Here is a 19,002-nt window from a genome sequence, read left to right as displayed (position 1 = left end):
AGGAAAAGCCTATAGGCTTTCATAGAGCCTCAGACTTCTCCCCCATTGTAAACAATCACCTATTTCTGCTCTCTTGCACTGATTTCACCTTTCAGACTTAAAGTGATAAAGTGATAAACTAAATTTAGGGACCTTTACAACCAAGAGACTTTTATGTCCTTTTCTGAGTGTTCAACAAAATATGACCTGCCTAAATCCTATAGGCAATTTCATTTTTTTCAGACAAAGGATTTTATTCAGAAGCAGAGCCCCAAATTCCCTAGTCGTCCCCCGGAAACTTTGGTTGACTTCTTGATCCAAAACAAAAGTGGCTAATTTCTAGCATTTACAGCCTTATCAATTCTGCTATTGACACCCCAGCATCCGTTCCCAAGGATTCCTTGGAGCAAGAGCTTGGAACCACACTGCCTGATGATTATTGGCAACAAGTTTTACGGTTGGTTCACTCCTCTTCAATCTGTGTGAGGCACAGCCTCCTACAGTGTTAAGTTGTACACAAAATTCATTACACTAATTTGAGGCTATCTCGGATATAACCCGAACATGGACACACTCATACAACCACTGAGAAAAAAAACTAGTCAGAATAAAAATCGTAAAAATGATTAACAACCATGCTTAGAAAGTGGAAAAGAAAAAGAAAACAAAGGAACATAGACAACAATAAAAAAGGGTGAAATAGGGGGTAAAAAAAGGGAAGGGGGGGCTACTCTGTAATTATTGTCAAAGGTTTCTCATAGAAACAGAGGTAATCCATTGATACAGTCTTTACTAATTTGAGCACATTAAGGCCTTGTTTTAACAATGACAAGTCAAAATGTCTACTGTGAAAAAGCCTAAGGTTTAAGATTTTGCAGTATTGTTTTAATTAGAATGAGGGATGAGAATCAGCACCTCTAAGTCCGAGGCCATGGTTCTCAACCGGAAAAAGGTAAAAAAAAAGTATCTTGGGGTCTTGTTTACCAGTGAGGGAAGGATGGAGCGCGAGATTGACAGGTGGATTGGTGCAGCGGCCGCAGTAATGCGGTCGTTGTATCGGTCCGTTTCGGCTCAGCTCTCAATTTACCGGTCAATCTACGTTCCCACCCTCACCTATGGTCATGAACTCTGGGTCATGACCGAAAGAACGGGATCCCGGATACAAGCGGCCGAAATGAGTTTCCTCCGCAGGGTGGCGGGGCGCTCCCTTAGAGATAGGGTGAGGAGCTCTGTCACCCGGGAGGAGCTCGGAGTAGAGCCGCTGCTCCTCCACATTGAGAGGAGCCAGCTGAGGTGGCTCGGGCATCTGTATCGGATGCCCTGGACGCCTCCCTGGTGAGGCTCAGTATCTCCAGCCACCTCGAGTAGTAGTCCATGACTACTAGAAAGTTCTCTCCTTTAGTAGTTTTTGCCTTTAGTAGTTTTTGCCAAGGGATCTCAAACAGTGGTGTGGTGATGAGTGGTTCTCAGTGCTGGCTTGGTTTGTGTTCATTACAATGAGGGCATGACAGCACCTTGTCTTTTACGGTTTGGCTGATTTTTGACATTTCTATCTCTCTCTCGACATTTGTTCAGACCCAGATGCCCATGGTGAATCCTTTCCAGCATCTCGGATCTTAAGGTTTGTGGAATCACTATCTAATTTGCTCTCCTTAGCCTAGCTCTTTACTACCTCTCTCCCTGAAATAGTCCTTAGCAGGCTTGGCGACATTTCTTTCATATTGTGGCCACCCTATGATGTATTGTCTGACAAGCTGCAGGGAGTCATGTTTTACAGTTTCCACTTTTATGCGCTCTAACACTGGTTTATGTCTCTCCTATTTCTTAACAGCATCTATGTATGCTTGGATGTCCTCATTTAGTCCATTGTCTTCCCCTTTGGACTCTGGGTGCCTTAACAGGGTGTCGAGCACAATCAGGTTCTTGCGAAGAACATACTGGGTTGAACTTAATGAGACGGATGAGAAATCGCTGACATCTGTACGGGGCTCTATCAAGGTATCTGTGGTTCTCTATTGGTGTGTATTTCTTTTTTGCTTCAGTGAGTGAGCAAGAGCAGTAAGCTACAGTTTTGAGACCATAACTGGATGTGTCAGCGCCTACTACAGTGGGCTGCTTCAGGTCAAGGTACTGGAGCACAGGAGCCAGAAGATATACATTTTTCAAACTTCCTGAAGGCTTCTTCTTGCTGAGGGCCCCACATCCATGTCACAGTTGTTTTCAACAGTTCATTTAGGATGCAGTTCACCATACCATTCAATTCAGACACATTTTTGGGTGTTTCCAGGGTGTGAAAGTGAAGTGAGCTCTGTCTCTGATCTTACACGTCTGGCGGTTTAGCTTCAAGCCAGACTTGTGGATGGTTTCCATGACTTTCCAGATGGTGTTTATGTTCTTCCATTGAGGCTCCGAATACTAAAATATAGTCCAAGATAGATCACTGTTCCTTCATGGTCCTACAATAGCTCTTGCATTTTTCTCTGGAATATCTCTGGTGCTGATGTTATTCCAAAAGGGAGCCGTTTTAAGCAGTATTGACTATTTGGAGTTATGAATGTGGTCAACTTTGAGCTTTCTTCATCCAGGGCTATTTGCCAAAATCCACGCTGCATGCAGCGTGGTGTTCACTGAGCTTCCAGATAATTTATGCAGAATGCTGTCGACAGTTGGCAGGACAAACTTTTCTCTTTTTACATTTTCGTTCATCTAAGTAAGGCCTACACAAATCCTTACTTTGCCAGTTGGCCGCCATCCCTGGTACCATAGGCACAACCCATTCTGTGGGCTCTGTCACACGCTCTATAAAGCCGTTCTCCTCCATCCGCTTTAACTCCTCACCTCATGGTAGGAGTGGACTGAGTATGCGGCGGGGTGCTGCAACACTGTATGGTTTGGCGTTTTCTTTAAGGACTGTCTTCACAGGATCCTTTAAGCAATCCCAACTCTGCATACACACCCACTTATCCAATCTGCTGTATCAAGCCCAGGTAAGCTGCAACTGATCTGCTCAGAAAATTGTCACATTTTGACTTTTGTCACCTTTTGTTATCTTGGCCAAAAACTGTCCCTGATGGTCCACTTTTCTTCCGGGACTGTCAATTTTTGACATGACTGATCTCAACTTTGGCTTTTCACAAAGGCAGCTGTATGTTGCTTCATTTATTGTTGTACTATTGTACATACTATTGTGGTACGCCATGGTGGCTCTGTGTCAGTGTCAGTGATGACTTCACCCCCCCCAAATAAATAAATAAATGAAAAATAAACCTGATTTCTGCAAAACCAAGCCTATTTTCTAGGCCTTTTCTCAAAAATTGCATATCCATAATAATGCAACCACAAGGTCTATTTGAATACTTTTGGTGTCATAGTAAAGGGGAAAAATTAGAAATTGCTGAGATGTGTAAATTTCAGTATATGTGTTACTGGTGAAGAGTAAATGAAGATGTCACACAGAAAAAAATAAATAAAATTAATATTCGCCCCAAAATCTACCACAAAATATTCGGGCAAGCTTTCCAAAATGTCCATTTTTGGCACAGCTTGGAACCACCTGCCACTATAGACCATTGTTTAATCTTTATTTTCACACAATTTGCATAAACTAACTGAAAAAGAATCAACTGGGACTAAATAACAACTACTTTCTAGGCCCTCTTACATAGAGGGACTAGAAAGTCCCTCTATGTAAATCACTGAGAGCAGCTTATTTGGGTGCAGTTACGCCTGGCTCTATCTCTGCAGTGGATTGGTTGATTTGAGTGATTGACAGGCCATTCAAACCGTTAGAGCCAATAGAATGAGGCCACGGTGATGTGATTGACAGTACTGGCAGCCAATCAGAATCAGCAGAATCCTGAAACGTGTGACGTGCAGGCTGTTGTGTGCGGCGCTCGTAAAGGTTCCCCTGGCTCCTAAAGTCCGGCCCGGACCGATTCAAAGTTCAAACTGGAAATGTTGCGGATTTACCCATAAAACAAACTTTTCACGGCAAAACAGCAAAGGTTTTACAACCATGTTTTGGCCAAGCAGTGGCTGTGTTTGCTCGACTTGCTCGTTTTTGGCTTCTCTCTCTGCCGTGCTTCTGTGTAGCCGTGGGTGCTATGTAGCTATCGTTCCAATCTGCTCTTTCATATAAGCGGTAGCTGATGTGTTTTGCATAATTTACAGTAGTATACGAACCAGAAATGTGGCGACTGGGTCCACAGAGGTGCTTCATCATGAAGTTTGATGTTTAGTTGTTTATTTGAGTAGTGTTTGGGCTGTGTTTGGGTCATATAAACATGGTTTTTACACGTTTTGGGCCAGCTTCTGCTGTTTAATTTGACATGGCTATATTCTTTCATAATTAGTGCGGTGGTGGCTCTGTGATGGTTCTGCATGTCTTCAAGTCTCCCAAATGGGGGACTTTGGGGATAAAGCAAACCAACACACAAACAAACAAAAAAGTGTGTGCAGTTTTGACTAACGGTACAGTGCTTTCTCAGGACACAGAATCAACAGGTGGTCTTTTACTGAACAGGCTTCATACAAGACAAATTGGAAAGCTGGACACTGAAATGTATGACTTGGCTGGACAGCTACAGCTTAATGGATCAGAAATTAAAATCTTAACTGCAGCACAAAATGACCATAGTTTATTTGAGTACACGATTGCTACACCATGCACTGTGTAAACAGTTCTCTGAGCAGTGAGAAAAGAGTTCAAGTTGATTAAATGCACACAATAGGCTAGAGGCAGATGGGCAATAGTCCAAAAAGCTGATAGCAAGGAAGAGAAAAAAAACTGTTGGGTCGTGAGAACAAAAGATAAACTGGCAAATAAAGTTGGGAAATGGGCTGTATTACATACCAGTAAACTGATGAATGGGAACAGATCTGAGAGTGGATATGTGTCTCAGGTGACAGCGACTGTTGGGAAGACTTTGGTTTTTAAAGGAGGACAGGTACGAGTGGCTTAATGTGAGACAAAGAAATTGAGTTCAGAAGTGTCTCTTTGGCTTGAAAAGTGCTTTATAAATAGAAAATAATGTCTTTAAAGGCTTATAACATGTATTATATTATTGTTATAAAGCCTTTAAAGACATTTTCTTTCTGCTTTGCTATTTCAACATCAGCCACAGCCAACTCACATGTTTGTCCAACTCGCATGCTATAATGCAATCTGGGGGGAAGGAAATGACAAAACAAATTGGGCAAATTTGAAAGGACCAGCATGATTAATTTGGCAACTTTTGGGGAAATGTACACTTGAATTAGCAGTAAACTTCCATTAGTCTGTATGATGTTTGACTGCACAAACAAATTTATAAAGTAAGACCACTCTGGCATAGTTTAGCTAAGGCAAGAGTGGACTTGATTTTACGTTGCAAGGTATAACATCTAAGACACAGTAAATGGGTGGCTGAGAAATGGTCTGATTTTCATCAATGTGGGCCAGTGACAAATTGGCAACATGAGAAATTCAGAAACTACGGAAGCTTATTGCATTCACTTGAATAATTAAAAAAAAATCCAGTTTTTCTGAGTAATTTATTTTTTGGTTTGTTTTTGGGGTAATTATTTCTGTTTTTCTGAGTAATTTATTTTTTGGTTTGTTTTTTTGAATACATTTTTATGTTTTTCTGACAAATTTTTCCCTTGTTTTTCTGACTAATTCTTTTCTGTTTTCGTGGTATTTTTTTTCCTCCTGTTCTTCGGGGTAATTTTTTTCTGATTTGGGGTTTCTGATAACCCTAACCCTAACCCTCTGATTGAGATTTCAAAATCCCATGAGAAGCGGGAGGTGGTGTTCTGTAATAACAGGTACCACAGTTTCCTTTCAATATAAATCTGAATTTACTGGGAACACAGTGAAAATAAGAAAGATGAGTGGGGTTTTCCTTTGAAAATCTACAATGCTGGTGATAGCTCGACTGTATTTTAAAATCCACATCCATAAGAAAACACCTGACATCATAATAAACCATCCAGCATCAAGCTCAGAGCTACATCACCACCTACCAGACTTCAGTGGCGTACATTGGATCACTGCGTTGTCTTTTCTGGCGAACTCGTTGAAGACTCTGATCGTACACACGTGCACAAAGAGCAGTATTTATCTTCTTGGGCTGGGCCTGCCCCGTACAGAGGTTGGATGTTCTCAGAATGTGATAAGCAACATGACAACGTGTGTGTTGTTGTTCAGGCGTGTATCTAATGCAACAGACCTAACTGACAGACTAAGAGAACTCAGCAGTTACATTATGTCCTTGGTTATCAGGCTAGAGTCACAATATCTGGCTTCATGTTCACTAGGGGTGCAACGGTACAGGTAGCCCACGGTACGATACGTACCTCGGTTTTTGGCCACGGTTCTCGGTACGGTTTCGGTATGTGTTTGCCTTGACAACAGCTGCCCGGGCACTGACTCACCTGAGTGGATAAATGAAGCTACACAGCAGGTCTCACTACCAGCCAATTAGCTCAGTGAGTTAGGAGCTGGTTCTTGGTGTCAGAGGCTGTGGGTTCGAGACCCAGCAAGGGTGATGATGATGACAGATCAAAATGTCAGTTGTCCTCAACACGAAACACAAGACAGTTGTACTGATGGTGGCATCACAGCAAGCCTCTAAGTTTAAAAATCCAAATAGCTTGGACTGGACCATGTGCGAAGGCTCCTAACATCTTAGAGTCACAGTAGATGTTTAACAAATACATATCATTATTTTACCTCAAAACGGATTTTTCTTTTTACTGTGGTTTCAAATCTGCCTGCGCGACAGTGAATGGCTTACTCAATTTGTGAAGCCACTGTTAAATGCCACTTGGCAATTAGCTCAGTGTGATAAACAACGGTCTTTGGTTCTTGAGGTTGTGGGTTCAATCCTCAACTGATGCAAATTGGACATTATAAGGTCAACTGTCTTGTCTTCCTGTTCTCCTGTTTGTTGCTCAGAATTGCCTAAATTTGCCCAAAAGTAGCCCGGACCCGACCCATTGCTGCGCAGCAGCTATAATTCTATATTTAAAATGTAATGCATTTTAGCAACACTGGGCAGGATATCCAAATACACCGCTTTTCTTTAAATAATGTGCAACAAATTATGTAAAATTTGTCAAAAACATATGTTGCATTGCAAAAATAATGTACAAAAAATACCATTTACACCATTTAACATTGGGTTGCATCAGGTCATTGACCCTTATACTGAATAGAAGACATAAACACAGGAGGCTCAAATTCACTTGACTTGAATAAACAGCAACCAAACAATAAACCACAAGGGACGTCTAACTCCCTTGAGTGGAGTTTACCCAAAGAAACAACATGAATATGACAAATGGCTTAGAAGAGCATTGGTCATTGCACAACAGCAAGTTCAGGAAGGATGTTAAAATTCTTTTGTTGGCTTTTGCCTTGTGCATTTAGTTGATTGAGTACAGCTGTACAGTGGCTGAATGTTTACTTGACTCGTGTTACAATACAATGTGGCAATAAAGTAATATGATTTCAGGATTGTGGGCATATGAAGGATTTTTAAAGACAAAACTAAAGAAAGGAGTTTTAAAGATAAATGAACTAATTTGAATCCTGATCATGTGCACACCGTCCAAGAGGTGGCAATGTCCCCCCACTGACCTGACTTTGCAGGAACCACGTCCCACATGATATAACTTGTGAAACTTTGTTGTTTACCAACAGCAGTTTTGGTTGTTTAACATGTCATAAATAGCAAAATGACCTCCGCAAATACTGAGCGGTGTCTCAGGATATACAAAATGTGGTGGGATATATTGGAGTGTTTAGTGCAACACAGTATTTTTCAGGCAACCCTTTTGTAAAACATGGCTTTATAAAAAATAATTTGCTGATTTTTTCTTTATTTCCTTTCAAGAGACAAAATACAGAGCTCTTTGTCTTGACCGCAGGTGGAGAATAATGTGGAGACCCACCTAAAAACATTAGGTTTAATATTTGGACAATATCAAATTAAACATGCTGATATCTACTATATCTTCCATACACATGACATAGGCTTGTGATTTTAATATTATGTTTATTTTCAGTCTTATTATTCCAGGATAAGACAATAGAACTTTACATTTAGCAAGCTTTATAATTGAGATACAGACAAACTGAGATAGCTCTGAAAATAAGTACAGATGATGTTTAACATATTTTATAGTACAGGTTTGTGTCAATGCCCTTAGATACAACCTCACAGCTGCTACATGAATCTTTCCCATGATGCAAAACAAGATCTTTGTTTTCCATAAGTGCAATCTTTACATCCACTTTGTACATTAGTGGTAATAACTACAACATGTGACCCCAGACTTAGGGTCCATTCTTCACGGCGTCCGCCTGAAGGGAAAGATAGAGAAATAATTAAGGGTAGCTAATTTAACATAGACATAATATGAAGTTGATGCCAGATGACCTATTTGTTCACTTTGTGATCACAATTAAATAAATTCAATATCAGATAATTGAATGGATATAGCAACATAACATATGATTAATCAAAAAAGAGCTCTTCCATAACTGCTTATCAATGACCTCAGTTACAGCCTATATTTATCTTCCCCCAGACACATCCAAAAAAAAATAAAAATAAAAATCAGACACAACCTTATCCCGAAAACATTTCCTGTTTATTTTTAAATAAGTGACCTCTCAGGACTTTTCCATGTAAAACTACTCAGGTATTTGGATTGTCCCGGTCTTGCACTTCAAGTCTGACTGTTTACACTCCATTTTAGAATAACTTTTAAGACATTACACTGCTCCTTTACTGTAAACAGTGTCCTCAGGTATTCAGCAAACGGTACAACCCCACCCATTTTTTCAGTTAATGTTTAATTATTATCAGCCAAGTTCCAGGAAAGGGAAATGGGAAGTGACACCTTAAATTCACTTCTCTGAACTGCCATGCCTTTCCCTGATATGTCTTTACACTCCTGCCATCAGATTAAGAGCTCAGTGAGTCAACCATAAATTGTAAAAAGTCAAGCCTTAGACTGTGCAATTTTACTGTGTCATACTGAAACTCAAATTAAGCCTTCTTCTCAATTCAATATATTCACACATTTATAGTAATAATAATAATAATAAAAAAGAAACACGAGTATGGACATGGAAAATGGACATACTCAGCTAGTCTCTTGGCAAGAACTTTTTTAACCCATGGGGCATCAGGGTCCAGGCAAATTTGTTGCCGATCACTTTTAAGAGTGGCACTGCAGGAGCATATACAGATCAAAAACATCACATGTAGTATAACAATCCATTATTTTATAACAGGTAATCATCTCAGGCATGTGAGTAAAAATGAACAGTAAAAATGATGAACTTTGGTCCTAAGGCTTACATAATCTCCATTTCGTTGCAGTAGGAGCTGGCAGGGTACACTGTCACTTTCGCTATGTAACGTCCAATAGGCTTTTTCTCCTTGATGATACATCGGCATCTCCTTATGATGCTTTGATCCCCCTGACTGTTGCCTGAGGTTGAGAGAGGTCAGAGAAGGATATCAACATTTGGGTGCACATTTAAATGCAAACAGGCATTTGTCATAAATCACAGAGTGCATGCAAGCTGACAATAAAGAAATTATGAAATGAAGTGTTTAAATACCAAGAGACATATATATTTTTAATCACTTATTGCAACAGTGACTGAGAGATTAGACTCACCCTCAGGAACAATCAGCAAAACCAGAAGTGCCACAGTCGTGATGGTAGACATATCTGCGCTGAAGTTGAAGTCAGAGATATACTACGCTTGGCTCTTCCCTCTGCACTCCTTAACTGTGATGCAAGCCTGCTGTGTAAACTCTTTTTTTCCCCACCCTCTCTCACTTCCAAAGAAATTCACCCCCCCGCCACCAACACAGTGTTGGACAAGAAGCCTATTCTATTCATCTTTTTTCCCATTCTTCTTTCTTCATGTTTATTTCGATTTGTGGGAACTACGTATAATAACAAGAATCATTAATCCTACAATAACATGACTCTTCTTGCAAAAGTGATATTGTCTCTGAAGACTGAGACAAACTGCAGGTCCAAGCCCATTTTCTTCCAAATTTCCATGGAAGAATGATATAATATAAATACTTCTACTATTGAGTTCACACACACAAAATGAATACATCTGGAAGTGGGCTGTGTTTGTCAAACAAACTAATAAGATATTTAAAGTTTTTTTTCCCAGTAAAACTGACACAGCATTGCTGGAGCTTTAGTGATTTAGCTGAGAAACTGTACCGTATCATCTATGCCCCCATGTTCCTCATTTTTAACATCCTCATTGAGCAATTTCACTTCTGCTCTCTTTCAAGGAAATTGCATGAAAAAAATCAGTGCACAGAAAAAAAGTAGTACAACATGTAGATAACAGATATAATCTTCTCAAAGAATAAGACAAAGGTTTTTTTCTTATTTTTAATCTCAGTGTAATATGTGCTGCAAAAAAGAAGTATGCATGTGTAGAATATGTGGTATTTAAAAGTCTTTTCATTTACATATTTGTTGGTTATGACAAGCCAGCAAACATGTCCTGGCATGATACTTAACTTGAGACACACACTTTTACACAGATGAGGTATGTAAACTGCTGCAGGGCCATTTGCTATCAGACTGATACTCCAAGTCAAAGTTTTGTATGTGGTGGGAAAGACAGTCAATCCTCAACCCCTCTTTTACCAGCCATTTGTAAAAAAACAAAAACAAATTCCTGACCATTATTGAAAATCCCAGGTGTCAACAGTCACCTCTTGCACTCCTCATCCAAGTGAAACCACTTGTTTACTTTTGTATATTTCTCAATGTAACCAGTTTCCACTAAAGCAACACAGACATGCTTAAGTATTCATCCTCGGATTATAATTCAAACACAAAGCAGAAACCACAAGCAAGCTAAAGTGATTACAAGTTCATGATTCATCCCCGATTTTCCCAGATCCTGTTTACTTCCCGGTGCCTTTTGTGATTGGTATCAGTGTGTGGTTTGTCAGCATGCAGGGTTGATTGCTTTCTGATAAGGCAGTCATTCCATAAGGCATTTTTAATTTGATATTGCTTAATGTGAATAAAAACATATGGAAACATGGTTAAAGGGAATGCTATCCATATTATACCATACTCTTTTGTGGAATGCTATACAGTATATTACAGGCAATATATTGTTATGCAGAAGAAGGTAACATATTAAAAGACTGAAGTAACAAGACCAAGGGCCCTGTTTCCATAGGTCAAAGCCACCGTTAGAACAATGGCAAAACATTTCTTGCCTTTTCTCTGCAATTGTCTGGTGTTTTCAAAACTCACTTTAATATCATTTGTTGAGCTGCTGGTTTCAGATGAATGGTGATACTATCTGAAGTATATCAGTAGATCAAACATTGGGATTTTCCACTGAGCAGCTGCAATGATAAATGTTTCCAACCTAAAAATGTCACCATTTGTCACCTAGCACTAGAGAAAAGAAGAGCAATCGTGTCACTGATTAGAACTCATCCACTGCGAATGTGAAAGTCTGTGCAAACTGTTATGATAATAATAATTTCTATAATTATAGTAACATGACTCACCCATGATTACAATGCAGGGCCAATTTTAGAAATTAGTGTATACTGTATTATATCCAATTTACTATATAGTTGTAGCTGAGGTCAAGGGGAAGTTATGAAATTACCGAAAAAAAATCTTGTATGATGTGAGCAAACAAGATTTCACAGTATGCCGACATCCTCTGTGATAGCATCAAGTTGCTAATCACATATATGGGACAGTGAGCCTGCTCAACAAATTGAACTTTCCATATCTGTTACAGTAGACTAATGATAGTGTTTAGATTGGTGATATATGATTTTTTTTTATTATGTACCTAAAGACATGTGAAACCTGATTTCAGTTTCAAAAATGATCTGATACTCTGGACCCAGGGTAAATCTGGGGGAAAACCAATAGGTGATGTATGCTGGACACACGTGAGTGTCATGCCATCTTTTCATGACACTACATGGATGAACTTAAGGGTAAAAAAAAGAACAACAACTAACTTTAGATTCGTAATTTTCCAGAAAAGTTTTTCACATCCTCTATTTACCGGATCGTGATATTCACATCAACTTTTAATTTCAGTATGACCAGCAGTCATCACAAAAGGAAATGAGTGTTTTCAGAAGGATATACTTCCTAAGCTCCATGGTTTTAGTTCATGTTCAATAAAAAAAACTTTAGTTCATTTGTTATATTATTTTCAGAACAACAAACGGTTCAATCAGCATGTATTGTTTGTGTGGTGCAACAACTGACACATTAGTCTTAAACCACAAGATTACCCCCCTTGTCAGAAGTTGGCCCATACTTGTCTTCTGCAGTGTGACAATGACTGTAGTGACGTCAGGGCTGTGAGTGGACTTGTTGGTGCTTGCTGGGGTTGTGTCAGACTTTAGTTCACAGAGGGCTTTTGGCATGTCTACTGGAGTTGCTTTAGATGTGTCAAACACATGAGTTGGCAGTTGACAAGTTTACTTTGCAATAATGTGCTTTCAGACTATGATGCATACATGTCAAAGGTTCATCTTTGAGATAAAGTATATTAGACTACTTTGTATGTCAAATCATATTGCCAGGCTGCGAACTCCCAGCTTTCTCCCTGTCTCTTTCTAAATACCAAGTATGCACAAACACGTTCTTTGTAACAAGTTGGTGCACATTAGGCAGGCGTGCATTATCTATATGAAGTCTGTGATGAACTACAGCAGTTTAAAAAGTGTGTGAGACAGTGACGCAGCTTATTATGTGAAACGCAAAGTTTGGAATAGAGTCACAATAAATGTCCCTTCCTGAGGGTAAAATCTTTGGATGACAATCACCTATGTCAGCCATCCATTCACAGAGTGCATCTAACAGTTCATTTAATGAATCAGTTATAAATTGACCAATCTCTACTTCATGATTTTTGAGTGAGTAATGGTGTCATGCTACGGAAGCATATTGCATTCACTTGAGTAATTTATTTTTTGGATTGTTTTTTGGAGTAATTATTTCTGTTTTTCCTCCTGTTTTTCTTGGTAATATTTTTCCTCCTGTTTTTCGTGGTAATTTTTTTCTGACTTGCAGTAACAAGATTTCAAAATCCCGCGACAATCTCCCACCTGCAAGTAGGCTATCTTTAACCACTGCAGTCAAGCCTCCACTTCATCACGGATCTATTGCATCTTAGATCCATGAGATACTACATTGTTAAGGATTTTTATTCAAACTCCACTTTGGTACAGGTTCCACCATTATTTTCCAGACTGACGGCTCGAACACAAGCTACACACGTCACATCAGGGAGCGCCTTCAAAATAAAAGTATTCATAACACAATGAGTAAAGGCCATAGACTGTAAAAAATATGGACGTAGCATCCGTGACGTCACCCATTGGTTTTGGGGAGTTGTTTTTGTGACTCAAATATGGCGGCCTGAACAGCGCCATGTTGGATTGGCCGGCTGAGAACCCGCCCACTGGCCTCGAAGCAGCGGTCTCCGGACCTGTCACTCAACGTTTTCGGGCCCTAATTGGCCAGAATTTTAAACCTAATAATAGTAAAACGGTAGAGTTAAAAAAAAATTCACCCCCCTCAGAGTGTGTGCGGGGGTAGAAACTATCGGTTTGATCATGTTTATTTAGGATGTAAAATCTGCGATTTTAACATAGGGGTCTATGGAGATTTGCTGCTTTCTGGCACCAGCCCCCAGTGGCAGCTGAGAGGATTGCAGTTTTTTGAACGCGGAAGTGAGCTTCACTTCTCAGACCGACAACTGCCCCCTTGGTAAAGCCGCTTTCTTTTACATTGCTTAACATACGCTCCATATATGCTCCACAAAAAAAATGCAGTCTTATTTTCACTGTGTTCCAAGTAAATTCAGATTTATATAGGAAGGAAACTACCTGTTACTGAGAATACCTCCTCAGAGAGTGTCACTCAGAACAGTCTGATGTAGCACCTTTATTTTGTAATCAGTCCTTAGGTTACTTGCAGGTGGGAGCTTCTCACGGTATTTTGAAATCTCGAAGCTAAGTCAGAAAAAAATTACCTCGAAAAACAGGAGGAAAAAAATACCACAAAAAACAGAAAATAATTAGTCAGAAAAACAGATTTTTTTTTTCAAAAAATCAAACCAAAAAATAAATTAGAAAAACAGAAATAATTAGGCCTACTTCGAAATACAGACCAAAAAAATTAATCACCCAGAAAAACCAGACTTTTTTTTTTTATTCAAGTGAATGCAATACGCTTCTGTATTATACAGCGTTAACAGCAATACCATCATATATCTAAGTTATAGAGAAGTTTTCATTAGCATTCCTGTGGGATCAGTTAGTTTATTACCTATTTTAGTCACTCTGTTATCAGATAGGTTAGGATAAGTCTTCAGGATAAATCACAGACGTCCCTCTTCTTCTTTCAGTGTAATTTCCCAGTCATGTGCCAAGAATCCCAGGTTTCGCAATATGACCTAGCTAGGGAAATGACTCACTTCCAGGAGTCGGCTATATAAGAGCCTTCCCCCAGCGCTAGATTCAAACAACAGAGCGAGAAGGCAGCTGAGCAAAGAAAAAGGAAAGGACAGAGGCAGCTGCACAAGACGAAAAAGAGTAGAGCTGTATAGAAAACACCTCCTTGACTTTACTTTTACAGGCTTTCTGAAGGACATTTTTATTTTTTACAAGTTTAACTTGCAGAATTTTAAAGGGCAAAATGATAAGCGGAAGAGTTATGGTTATTGCTATGCTGGTGCTTGTGGCATCCCTGTCTATCAGTGAAGGTAAGATCATTTTGTGTCACTCTCACTACTTTGTTGTTTCTGCAGTGCATATAGAGACACCAGCAAACACTTGTTGCACTGTGTGACTGCATGTGCTTCCTGTCTCCTAACAGGTATGAGTCTGAGAAGCCTGGGAGTAGAATTGCACTGTCGCTGCATCCAGACAGAGAGCAAACCCATTGGCCGCCACATCGAGAAGGTTGAATTGATTCCTGCCAACTCTCACTGCGAAGAAACTGAGATCATGTAAGACCCCATTTAAAAGCCCTCATCCCATATAGCAATAGCAATGATGTTGGTACTATGAGATTTTGTCATTGTCACTTGTTGGCTTCTGTATGAGTGCACGAGGTCTTTGTCAAAGTTTACAAGGTCTGACCCTATCTCTGCATCTTGTTGGGTTTTGCAGTGCCACTCTGAAAAAGACCGGCCAAGAGGTCTGCCTGGACCCTGAGGCTCCCTGGGTGAAGAAAGTGATCCAGAGGATCATGTCCAAGTAAGTACAGGTCAATCATGCAGTCCCTAAAAGTTCGACTAGATAATGTGATATGTTATGTCAGAAGTATTTTAGAAACACAAAATAATGATTCTTTCCTTTTTTTCCTTTTTTACCTCTGCAGCAGGAGGCGCTGAGCTGAGCCATTTTTGGACAAATGAAAGTATACCCGAATGTATGTGTTTGATCAGATGTTGAAGCCATCGCCCTCATTTCATATCATGACCTGGGAACTACGTGATGTCCTCACCTACTGTTGAAGTGTTCAACAGAATATATGCACTCCAATCCTGTTTGTATCAAACATGCTATTTATGAACAAGTCTCTGTTAAAACTGTTAATGTTCTTGCCACTTTTTGATGCAATTTCGACTGCTCCTTTAGCCCTGTATCTATTTTTGATACTACTCCCTTGTCTCTAATATACGTATCTATTTAGCATTATTTATTGATATATTTATGTATTATATCTATTGATACTAATGATGAATAAAAAAATTCAAAATGATATTACTTTGTATATTATTGGTTAGACTATAATGTCATATTTTCATTGCAAGCATGAAATGATCAATATGAATCAAGAATTTCAGTTAAAACCAATATGTAAGTAATTCATGAAGGAAATGTGTTCCCAGCTTTACCTGATCATAGCATTAACATGGTAATCAAACTATCATCACTCAGTCACTTATACTGTGCATTGTAATCAGACAATTATTCTCACAAACATGTAATTACCTATATTGTACAATAACACAAACATATGTAATACTGTGATACCCTAAAGAATCATTTGATGTTATCTCCCAAATTTCACTTCCTCTTTCCACTTCCTCACCGTATGGGCTATTATAGGGGAGAGTGGGGTAAAGTGAGACACTTTTTACATTTGCTCCCCTCTAAGCGAGCTAAAATGATTTATCAGTAAAATGTACACATTTCCCATTAATTCAGGATGTTGCCTAGCAATGGAAATGATCAGAATGTATTTAGGACGAAGGGCAGTGAACTAATTGCCCGGTCATATTATTTGATACACCTGTGCAACATCATGCAGTGCAGTATACCAGCTGTGCCATAAATTCTGCTTTCATAAATTTTATACATGTTCAGTTTTTGTTGACATCAGAAAAGTAGTGTTCATTGTACTTTATGTTATTTGTTGAGATCATTGTGTGTTGGACTGTTGCTCATATTTTGCCTTCAAGTATTTTAATGGAGAGGAACACTGTTGAATGTAATGCACCCCAGCACAGCAGCATCCACTATGACTCCTGTAAATAAACAGCAACTAGTGACTAGTGATCACCTTTTTGACTATGTCAGCTATAACTAGAAATATATATTTTTATAAATGAAGAATGTATGGGCCAGAGCAATATATAGTTAATCAATAATCATAGACATTGATGCTGTACATCAGGAGAACTGACGAGTAAGGACCAATGATCTTATAGCTCAGGAGTGATGATGACAAGGATGTAACATGTCTCTTATGTGTTAACTGTTTCACCAGATGTGGGACAACAGCCATGAAGAAGAAATGCCTGCCTGGTGTTGCTGGATGTGTCACCTATGTTTTATTCGACCCCAAAGGATTTCCACATGGCCTGCTTAGGGCTACCCATGTCGGTGGTGACATTTATTACATGTAGCCCAATGGATTCTGCCCTCTGTTGTCGTTGCTACTGTTTTAGGAGCTGTGATTCTGTGATTCTTCTTGCATTGTTTTTCCTGTTCTGCTCTATTAAAAAAAATATTAAACTTCCCAGTGGCGTGGTATTTGAAAGTGTGTGAAAGAGCAAATAGTTTGAATATGATTACCTCACATATTTTTTTGTTGTTGAAATCTAGGTGTTTAAATTGCTCCTTCTGACTTTAGCCAGCCATGCTTTTCTCCTGTCCCTGTGTTTGGGGAAGCCATACATGTGCAGGCCTTTCTCCAAGCGACTGGAGCATCCCCGTGCAGCACAGCATACCATGGTGAAGACTATATTCAAGGACAACACAGCGGAAAGGACGCAAGCAGCTTGACATGCTGATCTGTTTGACTTCTGTAGATCTGTTTTTAAGGAATTTATTGTGATATTAAGTGCACTGGGTAAAACATGACTCTGTTTTATTATGCATCACTGAGTACAGTAAGTTTGGGATAAGTATACAGTTAACAAATAGTGATAAAATTCCATATATTTGCAATGAATTAAAATTAAACTTTAATTTATTTGCCATGGATTTTCTATTAGAGTTATCATCATAATGCTGTTGTGTAGTCAATTGTCAAATCATAGTCACTTGTTACTCTGCCTCAACCAAGTCTGAAAGTAAAAAAAAGAGGAAATATTACAGTTTTATTGCTATCAACAACAGTAAGTGTTTAGTCAAGTTAACAGAGTTCAAAGCAACACAAGCATAGCCTAATAAGAAGAATAGTTAACAAATAGTGATAGAATTACGTGTATTTACAATGAATTAAAATCAAATTTTAGCATTTGCATGGATTTCCTATTTGAACACATCATTATGCAGTTGTGAGTCCAGACATGTTGTCAGTGACCTGTCAGTTTGCCTCATTCAAGTCTGAAAGTTTAGTCCGCCCAAGGGCAATACCCAGCTCTTTTTGCCCGTTACCGGCTCACTTGCCAGGCGGACTAGACAAAATAATAAACCCAAACTAATAAACAAAACAACGGCAAGAAACAGCTAATAGGCTGCCGATTCTCTGCAGAGACACAAATACAAACCTTCAATACTTTATTACATTCATAAAAATATTTAAGAGTTTACGGCATATATCGCAACTTTAAAATACCTGGTCTGCCGAACTTTGCCCATTCACCGGCTACCAGCTACTCACTACCCCAGCAGGGCAACAAGTCTGAAAAATATAAAAAACACAGTTCATATCAAACAATAACATAATGATATAAACCCTCAAAACAGGGCCTCAGCCTACCAGTTCTCCCTGGGTTTCCCTGCATGCCCGCATCATGGATGTATGGCCCGCATGGAGTGAGGTGTGCACCTGCCTCACTCCTCCGGCCGGAACCAACAACAGACTCTCGTTCCCTCTACAGGTAGGCCTATTTCTATACCGCGGCTTAACTTCCTGCACCTCCCCTTCCCTACTCGGTGCCACCTGCCATCAGCTAATAGAATACAAGCTTGTCTTTTGACAGTATGGCTCACCTTAACATCATCCACAGCTCATAAAACGTTTTCAGTGCTGTAAAATGCTAAAATAAGTGCATCTTAAACCTGAAATTAATTTATTTACTAAGAATTGCTTCACTGATTTTTAATGGGCCAGATCTGTACAGTAACATGAATGCCAAGACACACTGCTGTAATCAATAAATTCAGGAAAAACTTACAGGACTATTTCTATGTATGCTTTCATTACACACAAGAAAAATACAAATGTTACCCTCCTTGAAATGATAATAAAGCATCCAGAGATGAATATCAGAGCTTGTGCTTTCCTGATGTTTCTTGTCAACTAATCTATGATACTGAAAACAATAATTCACCAAAGTGTCACATTATATTGGCCACGAGGTTATGTTAAATATGTAAAAGAAATACTACAGTTTAATCACAGTAACTTTCTTTATTATTACATTTTCAATGATAACAATCATGGTCTGAATAAAGCATTTGTATTAACTGGACTATGAAAATAGCTGCTTCAAAATCTTCACTGTCAATTTTAGGTTCA

The 19,002-nt window shown here is 39.1% G+C and overlaps 2 protein-coding genes across 3 annotated transcripts; one reads left to right on the top strand and one right to left on the bottom strand.

The window, feature by feature from the left end:
* Positions 1 to 8,006: 8,006 nt before the first annotated feature.
* Positions 8,007 to 9,730, bottom strand: LOC146991699 (alveolar macrophage chemotactic factor-like). Its single transcript, XM_085791824.1, has 4 exons — positions 9,658 to 9,730; positions 9,333 to 9,465; positions 9,115 to 9,201; positions 8,007 to 8,326 (listed from the first exon to the last, which is right to left on the bottom strand). The coding sequence occupies exons 1-4, from the start codon at positions 9,707 to 9,709 to the stop codon at positions 8,314 to 8,316; spliced, it is 285 nt and encodes a 94-aa protein (XP_085647950.1). The 5' UTR covers positions 9,710 to 9,730; the 3' UTR covers positions 8,007 to 8,313.
* Positions 9,731 to 14,531: 4,801 nt separating this feature from the next.
* Positions 14,532 to 15,738, top strand: LOC146991698 (interleukin-8-like). Of its 2 annotated transcripts, XM_085777211.1 has the most exons (4): positions 14,533 to 14,785; positions 14,899 to 15,031; positions 15,195 to 15,281; positions 15,406 to 15,738. In XM_085777211.1, the coding sequence occupies exons 1-4, from the start codon at positions 14,719 to 14,721 to the stop codon at positions 15,416 to 15,418; spliced, it is 300 nt and encodes a 99-aa protein (XP_085633337.1). In that variant the 5' UTR covers positions 14,533 to 14,718; the 3' UTR covers positions 15,419 to 15,738. The 2 variants fall into 2 exon arrangements, with proteins under 2 accessions (XP_085633344.1, XP_085633337.1); XM_085777218.1 differs by lacking the exon at positions 15,406 to 15,738 and having other exon boundaries at positions 14,532 to 14,785; positions 15,195 to 15,285.
* The last annotated feature ends 3,264 nt before the right edge of the window (positions 15,739 to 19,002 follow it).

This window comes from Trachurus japonicus, chromosome 1 (assembly GCF_045865225.1).
Source record: "Trachurus japonicus isolate A0001 chromosome 1, Traja_1.0".
Classification (NCBI taxonomy): domain Eukaryota; kingdom Metazoa; phylum Chordata; class Actinopteri; order Carangiformes; family Carangidae; genus Trachurus; species Trachurus japonicus.
This window is presented reverse-complemented; position numbering and strand designations above follow the sequence as displayed.